The sequence below is a fragment of the Barbus barbus genome, assembly GCF_936440315.1.
Source record: "Barbus barbus genome assembly, chromosome: 28".
Taxonomy (NCBI): Eukaryota; Metazoa; Chordata; class Actinopteri; order Cypriniformes; family Cyprinidae; genus Barbus; species Barbus barbus.
The window spans coordinates 5,151,801-5,172,216 of record NC_136756.1 but is presented as its reverse complement, the minus strand read 5'-3'; the positions used below and the strand labels follow the sequence as shown (position 1 = coordinate 5,172,216).

Sequence of the window (20,416 nt, the reverse complement as noted above, 5' to 3'; positions counted from 1 at the left end):
GGTGTTTAATAGAACCACCGAACAACTAAAATGTCAGGTCACTGGAAAATACAAATAGAAAAAAGCAGGAAGAAGTGTTTAGGAAAAGAAACATGCAAAAGCGGTTTAACCTCCTTTGTATAAATACAACCTTATTTCTAACATTTTTATTTTCATCTCTAACCTTATCCTTTATATATTGGTGATTTGTTTTTTTTAAATTATGTTGTATTCCAACCCTTCCCACTCCTGCTTAATATGAACTTAAATACAGTCTACATAATTTTCCAAGGTATGGTTTTGGAGTAATAAGAAAGTCGGCTATATCGAACATGGTCCCAATGTAAGCAGCTGTTGACACTAAAGCGTGGCTTGGTTAATTATCGCGCGGTCATCATGCTCTGTATTACTTACTAGATTTCCAATATTAGGCGGGTTTCATAGTGAAACAAAATATTTTAAAGCACAAATTGTAATAAAACAAAGACAAGTTAAAGTAACCCACAACTTTAAATGCCTTTTAGCAAATAATAGTTTATTTAGCAATAAACATTAAACCAAATTGCGAAATAGAAATGAACTTGTATTTTGTAAATTATTGTGCTTTAATTTCCACATTTTATTGTGTATATATGTATACCTATATGTATATGTAGGCCTATAGAGTTTATAAAACACATGTGGAGGTCTACCAGACAATAGAAATAATCATCAGTCACATGCGCATACCAGTGGTTTTGGATGATGCTGACATCAATCAACAGATGGTAACTTTTGGGACAGTCAGATCAGATCTTCTCCCTTTGGCATCCCCCTCTGCGTCCAACCGAAGACACAATAGAATAGAAGCCCTCCCTCCACGCCAAAGACCCCTATAAAAGACCCCTCTCACACACCCTGACCACAAAACTCTCTGCTCCTCTCTCAAGAGCACATCTAGAGACACCACCCGATCAAATCATGACTCCAAACATTATTAGCGAAGCTCATTCCCACTCATTCGGTTCTCGAATGACTGTGGCTCAGAGAAAAGAGGCACACGAATTGAGAAAGGTGAGGATGATTCTGGGTTCCTTTGAACACCCCTGAAACATTTTAACGGTTGTGCTTGTGGTGTCTATAAACTCACACTCACGTTAACCGATTTCTGTCTTTTTCCAGACTCTCAAGCCATTGATGGAAAAAAGAAGACGGGCACGCATTAACGAGAGCCTCAATCACTTAAAAACACTTATACTCCCTCTGGTCGGCAAAGACGTAAGTATCTTTGGCACTTGCATGGTCATACATTACTTACATTCAAACATAGACTATGTTAGTGTCTGAACAATACCGTAATGTGTCGAATCACTTTCGATTTGTAGGCTTCACGCTATTCAAAGCTGGAGAAAGCTGACATTCTCGAAATGACCGTGCGGTTCCTCAGAGATCTGCCTTCCTCATCAGCTAAAGGTGAGTGCTTTCATTTACTTTGGTTTTCACCATTTTCAGAGTCTAATTGGCAACTGTATTTATTTTAATTGGTCCAAATGTATTTAATATTTGTCTCTCTCTCTCCAAAGGTCAAACAGACAGCTGCAAAGAGGGATATAAAGTCTGCTTGCAGCGCATCTCTGCAATGCTGCCGCAATCTAACCTCGAAACAGAAACCCGTCAGCGCGTCAACGAGTTCATCCGACACTCGATGGTGTCTGCGACGTCCTCCTGCCAGAACTGCTGTGCTCAGAACTCCAGAATGATTTCACAAATGCACCATAGACTTGCGAGCTTGAGAAACAGCAGCTGTTCAACGGAGAACCACTCCATCGGTACCGCGTCCGCTCCCAGGCAACCTCAGCCTGTGCCACAGGCAGCTGTGGACATGTGGAGACCGTGGTGACCAAACACGCAACAGAAGTCTTCAGGGATTGTTTATAATTAACTTTGCATATTATTTATTTGTCATAGTAGGTTTTAGTTCAAATGTAAAGCCTGAGACGGAGATGTAAGGTATTTAAGGAAATGTTGCGGCTTTGTAAATGAAGAAAGCCAACGAGCACAGATCATGTTGCCTTCTATGAACATAACATTATGCAATCCTCGCTGGGGGTTTAAATACTATGGGTTGTAATCAACAAACTTGTAAACCCCAAGGGTTAAAATGTATTTCTGAGGTTTGCACAATTGACTTTATTTCATTTGGTCTGTGCAAAGAAATCGTAAACACTGTGTGTTAATAATTAATGGCAAATTTAATGTCCCTGAAGGAAGCATAATCACAAAATGTTATTGTGAATCAACAGAAGAATAAAACCATTTTGCTTTGAAATTCTTGAAATCTTGTTTGTTTATTTGTTGGAAATGGTTTTTCAGATTTCTCACTAGAGGAATAAAGCAGCTGGAAGTTGTAGACGGAAAAAAAAACTACAGAAATGACAAACAAAAAAAGAACACATAAATAGAAAACTATTAGGCACACATATGTACTGATTGATCTGGATAAGAAAACTGAGAAACAACAGCAACAATTTCCCATTTAGCATCTGTTATTGTAAGAGGTCTCCTGAGAGACCATAGAAATGATCTTCACTTTAGCATCACTTACAGCTCCCTCAGTCTTTTGCGCGGGAAACAAGGGTCGCCAAAGATAGTGTTAAGTCTGTTTCATGAAACATTAAGTGGAATCGTAGCTATTTCTATCAAAGGAACGTTAGCATCTTTAGGAACAGTGAGGAACAAAGGAACAGTTTCTTATTGACAGAGGCACGCGCAAAGCTCCCTCAGCTTGGTGTATTGCGCGAGAAATAAGGGTCGCCAAAGATACCACTTGTTTAACTTCAAATCTGTTTCATAAAAGCGGAATAGAAGCTGTTTCTATCAAATGAATCGCTATGTTGCCAATGTTTGACATAACACATTTATAAAGGAATGACCATACATCGCTGATATAGGAACCGCTGAACACTGCTCTGGAAATTGTAAAGATAATAAATTATTGACCATAAAATCTGTTGATAAATAAAATAATTGTGTGCAGGCGCAGCAAAAGCCATGCAACCGCTTTTTATAGCTCATCCACATTGAACGTTGTTCAACAAGATATCAAGCCCAGTAATGTGTTTATAATGTGTTTAACATAATTCTTTGTGAAAACCACCCAAAGCTGGTTATACAACTGTGGTTTGACGGTCGTTTAAGCTGGTCTCCCAAACCAACAAACCAGTTACCAGACCAATCTGGCCAGCAACAGCAAGCATCAGCAAACCAGCATATACTGTAGACTTGCTGATGCTCCCCCCAGCAGGGTGTTGGTGCCTTCTTTGTAAGTCTATGTGGCTTTTTCAGGTCTATTGTTGTCCACAAATCATAACCATATTAGCTAAAAGAAATAATAAACAAATAAAATAAAACTAAATAGTAAGATACTTCTCTTCAATGAGCTGTATGATTTCAGCCATGTCTGTAATCCTACTAGCCCAAATGGTGTGGAACAAGGCAGTTTAATTCATAGTGTCAGGGGTTTGTTCAAATCATTTAAAAAAATGATGAAGACCCTGGTGAAGATCCATTAATTGTCACAGTTATGCACATCTGAGAATCAGCACTCACTACTACTCAGACTCACTTTGTGTTCTAACAAGAACTCCAGCATATTGATTGCATGACTGTAATTAGAGCTTGGCCAAGCATCATAATTATTGTTGATCATACTTAGGGATTTGAATAACTGCCTAACTATTAAGCATATGGTGTATAACTCAACCCACTCTGCTCCCACAAGACTGATATAACAAATCATGCAGCTTGTTGTCACGCTATTGTGGAATGAGGAGCGCACGAAGAAAGAGTTGAATTCAAACAGTATTTAATATAATCCACATGAGGGTAAATCCACAAAGACAGACAGGAGACACACGTAGCACATCACATACAGCAACATCAGACATTCGATACCAGACGAAAACTAACGGAACAGACTGGACTATAAGTACAGAAGCTAATGAAGATAATTAATGACACACACCTGAACTAAATGACACAATCAAACATGAGGGAAAACTAGGTCACAGAGGAAATATTTAAAGAGGAAATAAAGGCCTGGGGTTTTTATTGTTGCATATAGGTTTTGGTGAGTAGCTGCTGGTCCTCTTGAGAGAGGGGGTTGGGTTTGCTCATTGAAATGCTTGGGTTGAGCGAAGCTAAGAGAATAGAGAACAATGAGTTCAGAGTTTAGACAATTTTGGTAAGGAGGTCTTGTCCCACACAGCAACATGTCAAAAGCAAGGAGGGAGGTTGATTTTAATACAAGCTACATCTCACAACCACCCAATACTCAAAAACATGCACAGTTTGTATACATCTGTATGAAATGCGTGTCTGCAGAAGAAGAGTAAGCAATTGGGGGATTTTTTGTTTTTCAGAGTTTATACAATGAAACTTGAATTGATGTCAAATGACTACTGAAAACTTTTAAGAGAATACATAGAGATCGCACAGTGAATTTAAAACACCACAACATTAACCATTGTCTTACAGTTTTTTTTTTCAACTGCTTACACACAAAATCTTCACTTGTCACACAATTTCTGAAAGCTGACACTCAAACAGCAGAACCACACACCAAATCTGCGAAACCATACACTATTGGTCTCTTTATTTCATAAAGCACTTTTTGCAAAACCCAACACACAATTCTCCATGTAACACAAAATCTAACAGGAATTAATATTATGGCAAAGGTGTTTGCAAATGTTTGCTTTTGAGATGTGTTTGTGATCTTTTGAATGCAGTGCTTCATTTTGCAAGAGATGTGTGTGCAATTCTTGGATTTGTGAGTAAAGTCTTGAAAAAAGAGGCAAAGTTTTGAAAAACTGTGTAAGCAGTTGAAAAAACTGTAATACATAATAGTATGACGGTGAAACCACTGGTTCACACAGTTTCCAGGGTTTCTTTATACAGAAAACAGACAAGTATACCAGACTGGCAGAGTGTACTTACTGAGAACCTTTCATTAACAATGATTCAAACTAATACGTAACAGTTAACTCTTAAGAGTTAACAGGGTTAAGACTCAAAGAATCAAAGCAGTAATTAATCATTCAGACAGATGATTCATCATCCCTTTATACACAAAGAAGTAACTGCATGATATGATGAACTAAATAAAGAAATACTAAATGTCATGACATTATGTATTAACAGGGAAAAACACTTTTTAAAATGAATATTCTGTCTCTTGGCAAATTGAACTTGTTCCTGAAATTGGTACCATGAAGCAATTTCAGGCTTGGAAAAACAGAAACAAATCTTCAACATATGGTCAGCCCTTTCAAAAAATATATACAAGCCATCTGGCATGCAGCGTGAGGGAATATAGAGAAGCAAACAACATTCAGCTCTGCCTTTTCATAGATTGGACTCCTTTTGGTTTCAATTTGACTATTTTCATGAATTCTGAAGAACTGGTGCTGTATTTATTTCAAAATCTCCCAACTCACTGTTATGAGAAACACATATTCAAAACAATTCATACTGGAAATTGTTTGACGTGCACAGCATCAACAAGCTCACAAAGGCTGAGTATGTTTACCATTTCATGCTCAGGCTGTAACATAAATGTGTCCATTATGACTCCTGATCATCTTTGGGCAGAAACGTGGACAAAGAAGCTAAATCCAAGCAAAAGCTTGAAACTGTCAGACTAAAGATCCAAAATGCACTGTTGAAATATGGGTGAATTTATCTTCAGATTCAAATTGTGGAATGATAAAGCGGTCACACTTTATTTTAAGGTCCAATTCTCTCTATTAACAAACTATTAACTATGACTTTTACCTCAATAAACACCTAATTTGCTACTTATTAATAGTAAGTAAGGTAGTTGTTAAATTTAGGTTTTAGGTAGGATTAGGGATGCAGAATAGAGTCATGTAGAATAAATACTTTACAAGTACTAATAAACAGCCAATATGTTGATAGGCATGCTAATAAGAAACTAGTTAAAGCTTTAAATGACATAAATAAAATTCTATAATATAATTATATTCAAAATTTATATCAAATTACTATACAGAGGAAAAACGTACTGTGCCATGGTACAACAGTTATACCCATTCTCTCAAGAAAGAAACTCGTAATCTTGAGCGCAAATGCAGAAAAACTAAATTGGAAGTTTTTAGAATTGCGTGGAAAAACAGTATGTCCAGCTATAGACAGGCTCTAAAAGCTGCCAGGGGAGAGCATATCCGCAAACTCATAGATAATAACCAAAATAATCCAAGTTTTTAATTAGCACAGTGGCTAGATTAACAAACAAACAGACACCACCCGATCTAAATATTCCCTCACAGTTTAATAGTAATGACTTTATGAATTTCTTTACTGATAAAATAGATAACATCAGAAATACAATAACAAATGTAGATTCTACTGCGTCTAGTATTTCAGCTTCATTCATCGCACCCAAAGAAAAACTGCAGTGCTTTACAACTATAGGACAGGAAGAGCTAAATAAACTTATCAGTGCATCTAAACCAACAACGTGTTTATTAGATCCTCTACCCACTAAACTACTGAAAGAGTTGTTACCTGTAGCAGAAGAACCACATCTCAATATTATTAACTCATCGTTATCTTTAGGTCACAACCATTCAAGCTGGCGGTTATTAAGCCTCTTATTAAGAAACCACAACTAGATTCAAATGAACTGGCAAATTACAGACCCATTTCAAATCTTGCGTTTATGTCAAAAGTTTTTGAAAAAGTTGTGTCTGCTCAATTGTGCTCCTTCTTGCAAAAAAATGATCTCTATGAAGAATTTCAGTCAGGTTTCAGGCCTCACCATAGTACAGAAACTGCACTTGTTCAAATTACAAATGACTTGCTTCTTGCTTCAGACCAAGGCTGCACCTCATTGCTAGTATTACTTGATCTTAGTGCTGCGTTTGACACTATAGACCATAATATACTCATAGATCGATTACAAAAATATATTGGTATTCAAGGGCAGGCTTTAAGATGGTTTAGATCCTACCTGTCTGATCGCTACCACTTTGTTCATTTAAATGGGGAGTCATCTCAATTATCACCAGTAAAGTATGGAGTACCACAAGGATCTGTCCTAGGTCCTCTGATATTTTCGATATACATGTTGCCTCTTGGTAATATTATTAGAAAATACGGGATTAGTTTTCATTGCTATGCTGATGATACTCAACTATATTTCTCAACAAGACCAGATGAAACTTCTAAACTAGCTAAACTAATCGATTGTGTAAAAAATGTAAAAGATTGCATGACCAATAATTTCCTCCTATTAAATTCAGATAAGACAGAGATATTACTTATTGGACCAAAAAACAGTACACAGAATCTCTTGGATTACAATTTGCAACTAGATGGATGTACTGTCACGTCCTCTAAAGTCAAAAATCTGGGTGTTATATTGGACAGCAACTTGTCCTTTGAAAATCATATTTCCCATGTTACAAAAACAGCATTCTTCCATCTTAGAAACATTGCCAAGCTTCGAAACATGCTACCTGTTTCTGATGCAGAAAAGCTAGTTCATGCATTCATGACCTCTAGACTGGACTATTGTAATGCACTGCTAGCTGGTTGTCCTGCATCTTCAATAAACAAGCTACAGATAGTCCAAAATGCTGCGGCTAGAGTTCTTACCAGGTCAAGAAAATATGATCATATTACCCCAATTTTACAGTCTCTGCACTGGCTACCTATTCAGTTCCGTATAATTTACAAAATATTATTACTTGCCTATAAGGCCCTAAATTGTTTAGCTCCTGCGTACCTGCGTTTCTCTGTTTCTGCCACGGGATTAACATTAACATTGAAACTCTCCCTAACAACATGTGGGGATGTAGGTGCTGTTTGACTTTTTTTTTTTTAAAAGGTTTTCTGACCTTGAGACTTTCTGCAATTCTTCAGCTGTGGTCCTTGGAGAGTCTTTAGCCACTCAAACGCTCCTCCTCACCGTGCATTAGGACAATATAGACACACGTCCTCTTTCAGGCAGTTTCATAACATTTTCTGTTGATTGGAAATTCTTAATTATTGCCCTGATGGTGGAAATGGGGATTTTCACTGCTCTAGCTCTTGTCTTAAAGCCACTTCACTAATTTGTGAAGCTCAATTATCTTTTGCTGCACATCAGAAATATATTCTTTTTCTCATTGTGATGGATGATTAAGGGAATTTGGGCTTTGGTTTCCCTCCTATTTATATTTCTGTGAAACAGGAAACCATGGCTGTTCATAATCACCCTGGAGTGCTCAAAATTGTGAATATGAACGGGAATATACTTCAGAGATATTTTACTCATAAGAATTACGAGGGGTGGCAATAATTGTGTCCAACGTGTATTTGAGAAAAAAAAAATGATACCCCCCCCCCCCCCATTTTAAATTCTTATTATCCAATGAAAGGTTAGATTTTTGTGATTTTTTTTAATAAAAATCAAAAGGATTAACAATACAGATTAATTTTCACAGCCTTCTTTGGTCATATTTACCAAGGGTGCCAATATTTTTGGCCATGACTGTATATACAATATATCTACAAGTCTTGTAAGCGCACTAATCTTTTAGTTTCCTTCTTATATCTAATAATAAGGAACAATCACTATTAATTGTTTTTTAAGTAATTGGAGGAACAGAGTGCCAACACAGTCCATGAATTGCAAACAATGAGTAATTATTGGGCATTATAGCTACATTTACATCATTACATTCATGGCCTTTTATAGATGCTCTTTTATTTAAACAAGGTAACTTACAAAAACACAGTGCACATTTCAAAACCAGAAAACACTTAAATCGGCCTATGAAAAATGAAAATTACATCATAATTTATTCATGCTGAGCGGTGACTGAGAGGGTCTGAGCCATGTCAGGGCCTCTGGAGAATAAATATGTATTTGTTTTGAAATAATTCATCTGAATTATTATATAATCTAATGTTGCATTTTATAGAAAAAGGGTTATACTGTAAGTTTGAACTTTGTTCTTATTTATTTTCTGCTCTCCTGATGAGACATATAAAGGCTAACTCTGCCTAGGGCCATGAAGGTCACTGACACACTGTGTATACACTTACTCTTATACACTTAGTCTTATGTATGCTTAACATTTATAATTATTTTATATTTTTATTTTAGGGTTTATAGCACCATTAATTGCTATATGTTAAACTACGACAAAGGCTCATGTATGTCAGTGCTCCATGTGAACAGAGAAAAATTCAAATTCAAATTCAAATTCAAATTTTATTTGTCACATACATATACATACGTAGTACGACATGTAGTGAAATGTATTGTACGACTGTCCAACAAATTGTCCAACAAAATTAAGAAAAACCTCAAGTTTACAAAAATACAAATAGAAAAAGTACAGTAAACATATATTCAGAAATAAACTAGCAATAAAATAAAATAACAAATAGATATGAGAATAAAAATAGATATGAGGAATAAAAAATAGAATATGATTCTATATAGATTCTATAAAAAGTAAAGTGTATGTCAGTGATAAAGTGTCCGTGTGCTGTGCAGTAAAGTGTATAGTGAGTAAAAGGAATACTAAAGACAAAGACAAATGGTATGTAAGTCCCACTCATTTATCCTTACGTAACCTTCTACAAATTAGTGCAGATTGTACTTGAAAAATGTGCAAAGTGGAAGTGTGGGGTGATGTGATTAGAGTGGAGAGAGGTTAAGACTCCGAATGGCCTGCGGGAAGAAGCTCCTCCTCATTCTCTCTGTGTTCGCCTTCATGGAGCGGAAGCGTCTCCCTGAACGCAGCAGAGAAAAGAGTCCATTGTTGGGATGGCTGAGGTCCTTCACTATCTTCCTGGCCCTGGTCAGGCACCGCTTGCTGTAGATCTCCTGCAGGTCAGGGAGCTCGGTGTGAATGGTACGTTCCGCTGAACGCACCACCCTCTGGAGGGCTCGTCTGTCCTGCATAGTGCAGTTCCCGAACCAGGAAGTGATGCTGCCCGTCAGGACGCTCTCGATGGTGCAGGTGTAAAAAGTCTTAAGCACCCGAGAGGGAAGTCTAAAGTCCCTTAAGCGTCTCAGATGGTACAGACGCTGCCTGGCCTTCTTCACCAGGGTGCTGGTATGACAGGACCAAGTCAAGTCCTGCGTGATGTGAACACCCAGGTATCTGAAGCTGTCCACTCTCTCCACTGGAGTCCCGCTGATCGTGATCGGCTGGTATGACCGCTCCTGCTTCGTACTGAAGTCCACTATCAGCTCCTTAGTTTTGCTGATGTTCAGGTGTAGACTATTCACCTGGCACCAACTCTCCAGGTTCTTAATCTCCTGTATGTAAGCCGTCTCGTCGTTGTCTGAGATCAGGCCCAACACAACAGTGTCATCAGCAAACTTGATGATGGTGGTGGAGTTGGAAGTGGCCACACAGTCATAAGTGTACAGTGAGTACAGCAGGGGGCTCAGAACACAACCTTGAGGGGCTCCAGTGCTTAGGGTGATGGAGGATGAGGTGTGTTTACCCATCCGTACTGCTTGCTGTCTGTCCTTCAGGAAGCTGGAGATCCATTGGCACAAGGATGTGCTGAGACCAAGGACCTCCAACTTGGAGGTGAGTGTGGAGGGAATTATGGTGTTAAACGCTGAACTGTAGTCCACAAACAGCATTTTTACATAATTCCCTTTTCTGCAGTCCAGGTGACTTGTTGTGGTGTGGAGGAGGTGTGAGATGGCATCCTCCGTGGAGCGGTTATGCCTGTATGCAAACTGTAGTGGATCCAGTGTGTCTGGTAGTGATGCAATGATGAAGTCTCTGACCAGTCTCTCAAAGCACTTCATCACCACTGATGTGAGGGCTACAGGGCGATAGTCGTTTAGGCAGGTGGGCTGCGGGGACAGGCTTCCTGTTTCTTGGGGACAGGAACAATGGTGGACTGCTTAAAGCATGAGGGGACTATGGACTGTTCCAGGGAGAGGTTGAAGATCTCGGTGAACACCGGTGCTAGCTGGTCAGCGCAGGCCTTCAGAACCCGACCTGTGATGCCATCTGGTCCTGCTGCCTTCCTGATGTTCACTCTCCTGAATGCCCTCCTCACGTCATGCTCCGTGATGGTGAATACGTTGTCCTCACCGGCTTCCTCAGCGTGCATGCAGTTAGCACTGCTAGCGCCGTTAGCGTGATTAGCTGCAGCCTCGAAGCGAGCATAAAAAGTGTTCAGCTCGTCAGCCAGAGAAGCGTCCGCATTCCCCGATCTGGAGGGTGGTGTTTTATAGTCCGTGATGGTTCTAAGTCCCTGCCACAGGCTCCTAGAGTCGCCATGTTGGAATTGAAAGATATTGCCTATGTTTTATCTAATGGCGTATTGTTTAGGAAAATGACAGGCAAATGGCCATGCCAAAGGAACAGTCATCAGCTGCCCAGATGAAAAGTACAAATATGCATGCTAATAAGCAACTAGTTAATAAAGAATAGGGTTCCCTAATCCAGTGTTACCAAAAACAAAACTAAAACTAAACTGAAGGTCTATAAGATTATAATTTTCTAAAATGGTATAAGGCATTGATAATGTCAAACCTGCTGTTACATGTGTAGCTTATACACAAAAGAAAATAAAGTTGAAGCAGACAGAGAATTCAGGTGGAAAATGAAGTGAATAATTCAAGAGTGAACTTGCTGAATATAGAAATAAAATCTGGTTGTACCAGAAAAACACTAAATTAGTTTTGACCACAGGTTAAGCAAGGATTGGCTGGTTTATTAAAAAAAAAAACATTCCCTATCACCATTTATGTTGATAAAAGCATTTGATTAGTAAATGGCATTATTGAAAATATAGGCTCATATAAAGTCCTTTGAAATGTACAATGTAATAATATACAGTGTCCTCCACTAATATTGGCACCCTTGGTAAATATGAGCAAAGGTGGCTATGAAAATAAATCTGCATTGTTTTATCCTATCTAAACCTGACTGCCTCTGTTAGAAATCGTATAATGGCTTGGATCTTCCATCAGGACAATGATCCAAAACAAACATTAAAATCACCTGAGCACAAAATGAAGCTTCTGCCATGGCCGTCTCAGTTCCGACCTGAACCCTGTAGAAAATGAGTGAGGTGAACTGAAGAGGAGAAGCTGTGAATCTGAAGGATCTGGAGAGATTCTGTATGAAGGAATGATCTCTGATCTCTTATCAGGTGTTCTCCAAACTCTTCAGGCATTATAGGAGAAAACTCAGAGCTGTTATCTTGGGAAAAGGACTTTGCAATAATTGGGTGCAAATAATTAGGGCCAACGTGAACTAGATAAAAACATGTATTATGAGACTTCCTCTCCACTTTCTCTTGTTTTACTTCAATGATAAAATTTAGTGAATTTCTTGAATGAAAGATAAAAAGGATAAACTATGCAGATTTATTTTCTCAGCCGCCTTTGCTCATATTTACCAAGGGTGCCAATATTAGTGGAGGGCACTGTACATTAATATAGATTAAGAAGCATAATATACATATAATATAAACTCTTTCACTAATATAAACACCTTCTTATGCTTCTTATTCCTGTGCTCTTTAATTATAGTATGGAAAAATACTATGGAAGTCAAGGGGGACCATCAGTTCAGCTGTTTGGTTACCCACATTCTTCACAATGTCTTATTTTGTGCTCAGCAATGGAACGAAATTCATAGCCTACAAGTTAAAACAACTCCAGGGTCAGTAAAGGATGATATAATTTTCGGGTGAACCATGCTTTTAATGGCACTTTAGTATTGTAATGATATATTATTATAATATATTCTTGTGATCTTTGCTGTTTTGTTATAGTGACCCAGTCAGCTCCTGTCATTAGTTTTCTGCTATTTGCAAATAATATTTCAATGTATATGCAACTCAAGGTTACACTTTTTATATTTTGCAGCTGACATCACCTTACTTTGAGTGGGAAACAATTCTGTCAAAAAGAGGAGAAAAGACAAGGTTTACAAGAAATCAGTTAAGTAGAGCGTCAAACCATAATGTTGTAGTAGGGTAAAGAACAGAAATTAGCAAATAATTTTCCAATATTATGCATATGGTTGATATGTCGAGGAGACACCCCCCTCACAATGTGGAGCGCTTTGAGTGCTTAGAAAAGCAGAAAAGCGCTATATAAATGTAATGAATTATTATTATTATTGTTAATATTTGTCTCCTTAATCATAGCGGGGGGAAAAAACCAACAACTTCAAATACAGTTTCTCACACATGCTGTATTTTGTTTTTCTTATTGTAGTAGAAAGGATGAGATTGGGTAATAACAACCCGATCTCATGAAAATGCGTATAAAGAGTAGGCTGTTGTGGGGTAGATGCGTATCATATGCACGCCAAAGTCCATTTTTGCATCTCAATACCACGAGTTTTCGTTTTTATGTGGCGTACTATTTATACACATTTTCATGAAGTGTGTAAGATGTTGCATATCAGATTTCATGTGCACCCTTGATAATAATGGAAGGCATACTAAGCCTAACAAATGTAAAGATATGTTTATCAAAAAAGCCCATGAAATAGTACTGCACATGTAAACCAAGATACTTCTTCTAAATAAAAACATATATTTGAAAAATGTTTTTTTTTCATTGGCTTTTTTTAATGCAACAAGTTACAATGTTAAAATAATCGGCTTATTTAGGCTATGTAGTATGTAGTAGAGCACAACCAGACCACAATCCAATTCTAATAAGTAAGCATAATTTACAATATAAAACCAGCAGTCAGTGTTAATGGAATAAGATCAGTGAGCAATTATCTCTATGTAGACTAGCAAAACCAACTAACAAAAAAGTAAAATGCTAAATATCGTTAGTAACCTCCCCCTCTCGAATTCAAAGGGTTTTCGAGCAGCGTTTTGTGCATCTAGCTATGGGCTCATCTTACTCGAATTTGCTCCTAGAAACTACTTTGTTCCCACGTACCGGGATGAGTTTAGACAAAAGGTCTCTGTTTGAGTGTACGCTATGAAGGCACAGATGGGGCACCCACGCTAAAATTCAAAAAGGAACAAAAAGAGTTGTAACTGAACGCATCTTAAGTGAAACACTGGCTGACACGCTCCCTAAATAAAGGACCCATGGGGAACGGGACGCGTGCAGGGCACGTACTGATTACCAAAAGCGACATCGCACTCTGACGCTCCCTTGTGTTCAGTTTCTCATTCGCGTAAAGCTCAGAAAACAATAGTGAAAATAAAAACGCATACACAACGGGAACTGCATATCAATATTTTACAAACGTGTACATTTTAAATATGTTGACGCGTTTTGCATTCCTGGTTTCTTCCCGCGTTAGTCCTTTGGTCTTTAGTTTATTTTGCACACGTTCTGCATTAATTTACATAACATTGCTACATCTGTTATAAATTCTGCAACAAGACGCGTCTCAAACAACAGGATATTAATGGTGCTTTTTATATTCACCAAAGACGTTCAATAATATATGGAAGCGACGGGGACTCGTCTGCGCGTAAAATAACTGAATCCCTTTTGTTTGACTATTTGTAATTCAAAACCATTGACGTGGCGCCTGCAGATGGGTCAACGACGCCAAAAAAATGTTTTTAAAAAACAACGAAAGACTAGGAACTTAAGGGAAGATGAGGGGCACAAGTTACAGCATCATTAAAAGGGGGTTGGTAGAGGCCATCTGGAGACCTCTCCATGACGCGTGCTGAACGCGTGGATCCCATGGGGCTCCGAGGACCCCTAGCTGAAAATATTTGACAACCTATCAATGCTCAAACGTCCTTTTGTGTTTTCATGCAGTTAAACAAAAGTTCAACACAAACATACAACAGACATACATACGCGAAACTACATGGGTTTTTGCATAGCTCGCGTCCCATTACGCTATAATGTAAAACAAACTAATTCATGTGGATTCTATGTGTAAACACAAACGCTATACATTCAAACAGTGTTTGTTGAATGCAGTGATCCCATATTGGTTTGCATGGCAGTTTGTCGGTCTGCTGGGGGACGCGTGCACGCAACCCCTCCCCATAAACACCAGAGGTACAGGTGTAAAACACACGTCATCATAAGAGAGAGAGAGAGAGAGAAAGAGAGAACTATTGTTCTTCACAATTTACAGACAGATGTTAGGTTAAAACGGCGTGGCTTGGGAATCTGTCTGTTTAATTTAAATTATGAATACTTATCCCGCCCTAAAATGGATCCCAATCCCGTGTCCTTAATGCGTCACCAGCATCCCTCTTCTTTTCATTAACATGCTTTCTTCTCTAGCATTTATTTGAAAGAATAATAGAAAAGTATTGACGTTATGGTGTAGCGTAAAATAATAGACGCAAATTGTTCCAACACAGTTTTCAGACTTATTTTTTTACCGTGTTCAGTAGTGAAAAGCAGATGTGGAGAATGGCTATTCAATATGCATTAATATATGTTAAGTTTGGCCAAATTAGTAAAATAATACATCTAAATAAACTATAGTAGTGTAAAAGCATTCAATTGATGAACTATAGTAGTGTATAAACTGACTGTCAAAATTAACCATCAGGGAGGAAGGAATGAGCAAAAAATTAAATATATCGGATATAAACAATATGTTGGTTTATAAAAACTGATTTAGAGAGGAGTATAATTTATACATGCTACAGACGCGTCCTTTTGTTCGTCAGTCTGAAGTTATTTGAGCAGAGGAGTTGTCTGAGGCGTGGGGGCGTTCCCATGACGCGCCGGACTGGAATATAAACCCTGCGCGGAACCTCAGCTCTGCACAGACGACCTCTACCCACAGCAAGCTCAACATGACTCCTAACGCCACTGCTGTATCTGCTCTGACTTATGCGCCCCGCACCGTGGCCATGAGAAAAGAAGCAAACGAACTGAGAAGAACTTTAAAACCCTTACTGGAAAAGAAACGACGAGCGCGCATCAACGAGAGCCTCGACCGATTAAAAGCGCTCATTCTCCCTCTCACTGGCAAAGATGTAAGTCCTTTTCATAGAATAAACACGCTGTTTTTGGATAGTCTGTATGAAGTGCTCATGCGTTTTACGTTTGTTCTTACCGTTGCCTGTTTTTCATTTCAGAATTGCCGTTACTCTAAACTGGAGAAAGCTGATATTTTGGAGATGACCGTCAGATTCCTGACTGATACTCAATCCAGTCCGTCTAAAGGTCAGTATTCTTCGGATATCTTTTCTATTCTATCTCATATTATGGTCGTTTGATGTAAAATAGTGTCTAAGCAAACTAAGTTGTATATATATTTCTATTTACAGATAGCGCTGATAGCTTTAAAGAGGGGTATACAGCTTGCCTCCAGCGCGTTTCAGCGCGCCTACCGCAAACCGGACTCGACACAGAAACTCGCCATCGCATCAACGAGTTCATCCAGCATTCAATTATGCCCAAGACCCCAGCCTGCCAGAACTGCTGTGCACAGAGCTCCAAAATGATGACACAAATCCAACAAAAACTCCTGAATTTGAAATCTAGCAGCTCAAAAATCGTAACCCCGGAAAAAAGCAACGCTGCGATTCCCAGTCGACCTCATCAGCCACTGCCACAGATCACCGACGCCAAAGTCTGGAGGCCTTGGTAGATCTACCTGCTGTTATGATCCTTAAATGCAAGCTTTTTAGAATTGTATATATTTGCAAACTAGTCTTTTAAATTTGATGAATATGTGTCATCAAATCACATGTGAGTATTATATACTTGGTTTCCAGCGTATTGTAATGGAACAGACCCGTTCAAATCGTTTAGTTTGCATTAAGATCCTGCGCGTAACCTGTACATAACGCGGTTAGATTTATGCCCTTCTGCGGGTTAAATCGTCGGTGGCTCTTGTAAACCGAAAGGGTTGTTAATTGTAAAATATTTGCACTTCATGCTTTATTATTCTGGATTGGTGCAGATGCTTAAATGTAAACACTCTGTGTTGTTGTTCACTGAAATATCTACTTTTATTTTTATTTCCCTGTTTATACAATGTGTTGTGCTACATTTATGTTTATACACTTATGTGCTATGCTACTTTTTATAATAAAAGTTGTAGGCTACCCAGCTAGTTTCCTTTCATTATTCTCTCTGAACAAATGAAAATAACAGCGCCAGTGCGCACAAACACAATGGAGAAACGCGGACTTACTATCAAATATAACAATGACATGGATTTGGGCGCGCAGATGTGTGGCGGCGTGGTGATGCTCTATAGGCCTATAATAACAGGGCACAGTGCACACACATCCTTACGAAAATTAACCATGGTTTTACTGTAGTAAAAGTGTGGTAACCACAATTTATCAGAATCGGAAAGAGCTTTATTGCCAAGTATGTTTGCACATACAAGGAATTTGTTTTAGTGTCACAGCTTCCAGTACACAGAGAAAACAACAACAACACAGATAATAAAAATAAGATGTGAATAAAATACAGACACACACACATGTTTACTTAGCTATCTAAATGGGGACATCCCGTATGCGTAATGGGTTTTATACTGTACAAACTGTATGTGCTATTGCCCTGCACCTAAACTTAGCCTCACATGAGACTTTCTGTATTTTTACAATTTCAAAAAAACTTTGGTTTAGTTTATTTGTAAACCCGTTTTACAAATGAGGACGTCCCTAAAGGGAGGTTTTTAGAGATTTGTCAGGTTTACCTCACTTTTGGGTACAAATTTGTCCCTAACATATGGTTAAGTAGGTACACACACACACACACATATAAATAAACCACAATAAAATAAAATAATATATATCTACAAATAGCATGGTTAAACTATGGTTAGTGTAGCAAACCCATGGTTCATTTGTGGTTGCAATGGTTTATAGAGTAGCCATGTTTTTAACCATGAATGCAATACATTGAATGCAGTAGGCTACGTTGAGGAAAAAGCGTCTGCCAAATAAATAAATGCAAACATAATCACTGACAGCGTCCTTTTTATTAATGTGAAAGGTGCAGGAAAAGCTGGTCTCTGCTGACACCTTCCGGTGGTTCAGTCACAGCGTGAATTAAACGAGTGAAGTGTGTAGATCATTTGTAACCAATTTCAGCGATTGATTAACATTTTAGCAAACCTAAGGAATAAAGTCTACAAAGCAGAAACGGCTTTTGTTGTTGTTTTATTTTAAATAAAAAGTTTTATAGAAAAACAGTGAAGGGTCAGTTTATGGCTGTAACCTACTTCTGTTAATAAACGGAAGTGAACTATCTGCAATCGATAACCTATTCACGCCCCTGCCTTTTCTTCAATGCTCTACAGCAGGATCGGTGTGTGATTTTCACCACGCATTTTACCAGAGTACTGAAGTAGTCTAGCCAATCGATTACCCTCCAAACCTGCAGCTCCGCCTGATTCAGTTCATTTCATTACGACAGGCGGATCCAGCCTCGACGCAAGAGCACGATGTCTATTTCTAATGCACAAGAGACACCATCCATCCAGATCTGCAGGTAAGACTCTCTAATGAAGCGCTAACCTTTTTAATGACTCAACGAATGGATCTTAGTTCACGTGCGATATATGAAGCGGCCCTATAATCCGAAGCCTGCTCCACAAATAGAATAAGATCCTTTCCGGTCATCACTAATGCGTTTCACAATGAACGGAGATGTTACTTTTGTTCGTTTAAAATGACTTAAAATGAGGTTGGGATGCTGGGGCATGTTTTCACACCCGGTCACACGTGTGTCGTATGTGATGACCTCAACAGTGATGCAGATGCAGAGCAGTGACAGGAACGCAAGGTTATAAAGGTCGTCAGGACATAAATTATATATATTCAAGGCTTAAATATGTTAGATTCGGTTATGATGATAGTTTAGAGAAGCGGATCCTGTGATAACGGGGTGAATAAAAAGTAAAGAGAAAATGAAATGTCGTGCATGATGTTTTCTTAGCATGGATTGTTGCGTTCATTTGTTAATCGCTTTATTTCAGGATTAAATGTTAAAACAGGCTGGCTCGCGCAGAATGCTCTTGTTTTTCGATGCTCCGGCGACTGCCCTCTGGTGCTTGCATGCATACGCGCAAATTACGCCATCGCGTTAACCACGTGCACCTTTCGTGAGACTTTTGTCTGTGTTTGTAGTTGTCGCGTAAATCTGCAGATCTAACCTGCATGTCACTAGCTAATAATGGCGCTGAGACAGAACCAGCTCCTCCACCATCTGTGGAAACAGAACTGCGCGGCCAGAACGCGGAATACTACATCGAGGTCTGTCCTTCGGCCGTTTTTAATCTGCTGGAAACTTTCTGATGCTAATCAGTCGTTTGATTGAGTTTATTCCGGTGGCTGGTACCTGATTTACAAATGAAAATCCGCTATGGTAATCTCTTCAACATAACTTGGTCTGCTGCTAAACCGAGCGACTGTGATTGGTCCATCCTGATCAGCGCTGAGAAAATTAACAGGTATCACGTGACAACACTAATTTTGTGCTTCAGCATAGGTATGGACAGTGACAATAACAATGAGAGACTTTAATAGTTGTTTACAGCTGTACAGAGATTTAGACTAGACGATTAATTGGAACTTTGCATTTTTAACATTCACATCCATCCGACTCAAAAAGTTGTCCGGTTGCATTCTTGTAAACTGACAGTCGTCAGCTCTGTTAAATCACTAAATCTCTTTTTCATGGTTATATGTTGAAAGAAAGCTTTTCGACTTTAAGAGTGCATTCTTGGATTGTAACTGTGGCTTAATCTCGACAAGTTTTGACCCATCACTATAAGCGAGAGTAAACAGTTAGTGCTTTGCATCAATGGCACATGCTTCATAAGAAGTGTTTTTTATTATTAATTTATTAATTTTTTATTAAATATGTAATAAGCTTAGATTCAACCATATGAGAACTTTTCTTGAAATGCATATTTCAGTATACTGGTGCATTAACACACGTTTACTGTATTTTCCTGTCTCTGACCTGGACATCCAGGGCTACTGATTTGGCATAAATGTTCCTATAATGCCTTCAGTTTTGTTTTTTGCTTTGTGTTCGTAAGAAACCACATTTTCAACAATAAACAAATATTACAGGCATATATCTTTTAACCTCATCATTGTGTGTGGCATTTATTTTAATGTTTTATATGGTTCAGTATGGCATTTTCCCTCATTATACTCAAGTATTATTACTATTAGTATCAAATGGAGCCAAGCAGTGTAACCACACTTACACATTATATTCACATGCTATTGTTGCGCAGATACCAAATTTACTCAGAGGTTACCAAATTTACTTGGTTACTTGGCAGCCAGGGTGAATCGCTTACGGGGCGAGATCCATTTTGTTGGTGCTTAACAAATTGGGTGACTTCGTTACCTTCTCGCTGCAAACAGGACAATATGCTACATTATTTTATTGAGACTTGCGTTTTGTTTCTGAGAGAGATCAGATGTATTCCTCATCCTCATATTCTTAGGTAGG

General features: G+C 38.5%; 3 protein-coding genes across 8 annotated transcripts in view; all 3 read left to right on the top strand.

Annotated features, from left to right (window-relative positions):
* Positions 1 to 939: 939 nt before the first annotated feature.
* Positions 940 to 1,858, top strand: LOC306848075 (transcription factor HES-2-like; the record flags this gene model as incomplete). Its single annotated transcript, XM_079382403.1, has 4 exons — positions 940 to 1,032; positions 1,141 to 1,236; positions 1,344 to 1,431; positions 1,542 to 1,858. 4 exons carry the CDS (start codon positions 940 to 942, stop codon positions 1,856 to 1,858), a joined length of 594 nt encoding a protein of 197 aa, XP_079238529.1.
* A 13,889-nt stretch (positions 1,859 to 15,747) lies between these two features.
* hes2.2 (hes family bHLH transcription factor 2, tandem duplicate 2) lies at positions 15,748 to 17,037 on the top strand. The gene is made up of 3 exons (XM_079382404.1): positions 15,748 to 15,957; positions 16,060 to 16,147; positions 16,252 to 17,037. Exons 1-3 carry the CDS (start codon positions 15,775 to 15,777, stop codon positions 16,572 to 16,574), a joined length of 594 nt encoding a protein of 197 aa, XP_079238530.1. The 5' UTR covers positions 15,748 to 15,774; the 3' UTR covers positions 16,575 to 17,037.
* Positions 17,038 to 17,975: 938 nt separating this feature from the next.
* Positions 17,976 to 20,416, top strand: part of LOC306848687 (cytosolic acyl coenzyme A thioester hydrolase-like) — a 66,287-nt gene continuing 63,846 nt past the window's right edge. For 2 of the 6 annotated variants that reach the window (XM_079383382.1, XM_079383381.1), the window contains exon 1: positions 19,007 to 19,397. In XM_079383382.1, the coding sequence (XP_079239508.1) occupies positions 19,297 to 19,397 (101 nt within the window). In that variant the 5' untranslated portion in view covers positions 19,007 to 19,296. Of the gene's footprint in view, positions 18,437 to 19,002; positions 19,398 to 20,416 lie in introns of those variants that run through there. The other 4 variants (XM_079383386.1, XM_079383385.1, XM_079383384.1 and 1 more) reach the window with 4 other exon arrangements.

What these genes read in the sequence shown, in the direction of transcription:
- hes2.2 (XM_079382404.1), top strand. Translation starts at nt 15,775, where the DNA reads ATGACTCCTAACGCCACTGCTGTATCTGCTCTGACTTATGCGCCCCGC. An exon ending in TCCCTCTCACTGGCAAAGAT is followed by an intron (nt 15,958 to 16,059) that starts GTAAGTCCTTTT and finishes TTTTCATTTCAG; the next exon opens with AATTGCCGTTACTCTAAACT. An exon ending in TCAATCCAGTCCGTCTAAAG is followed by an intron (nt 16,148 to 16,251) that starts GTCAGTATTCTT and finishes TTCTATTTACAG; the next exon opens with ATAGCGCTGATAGCTTTAAA.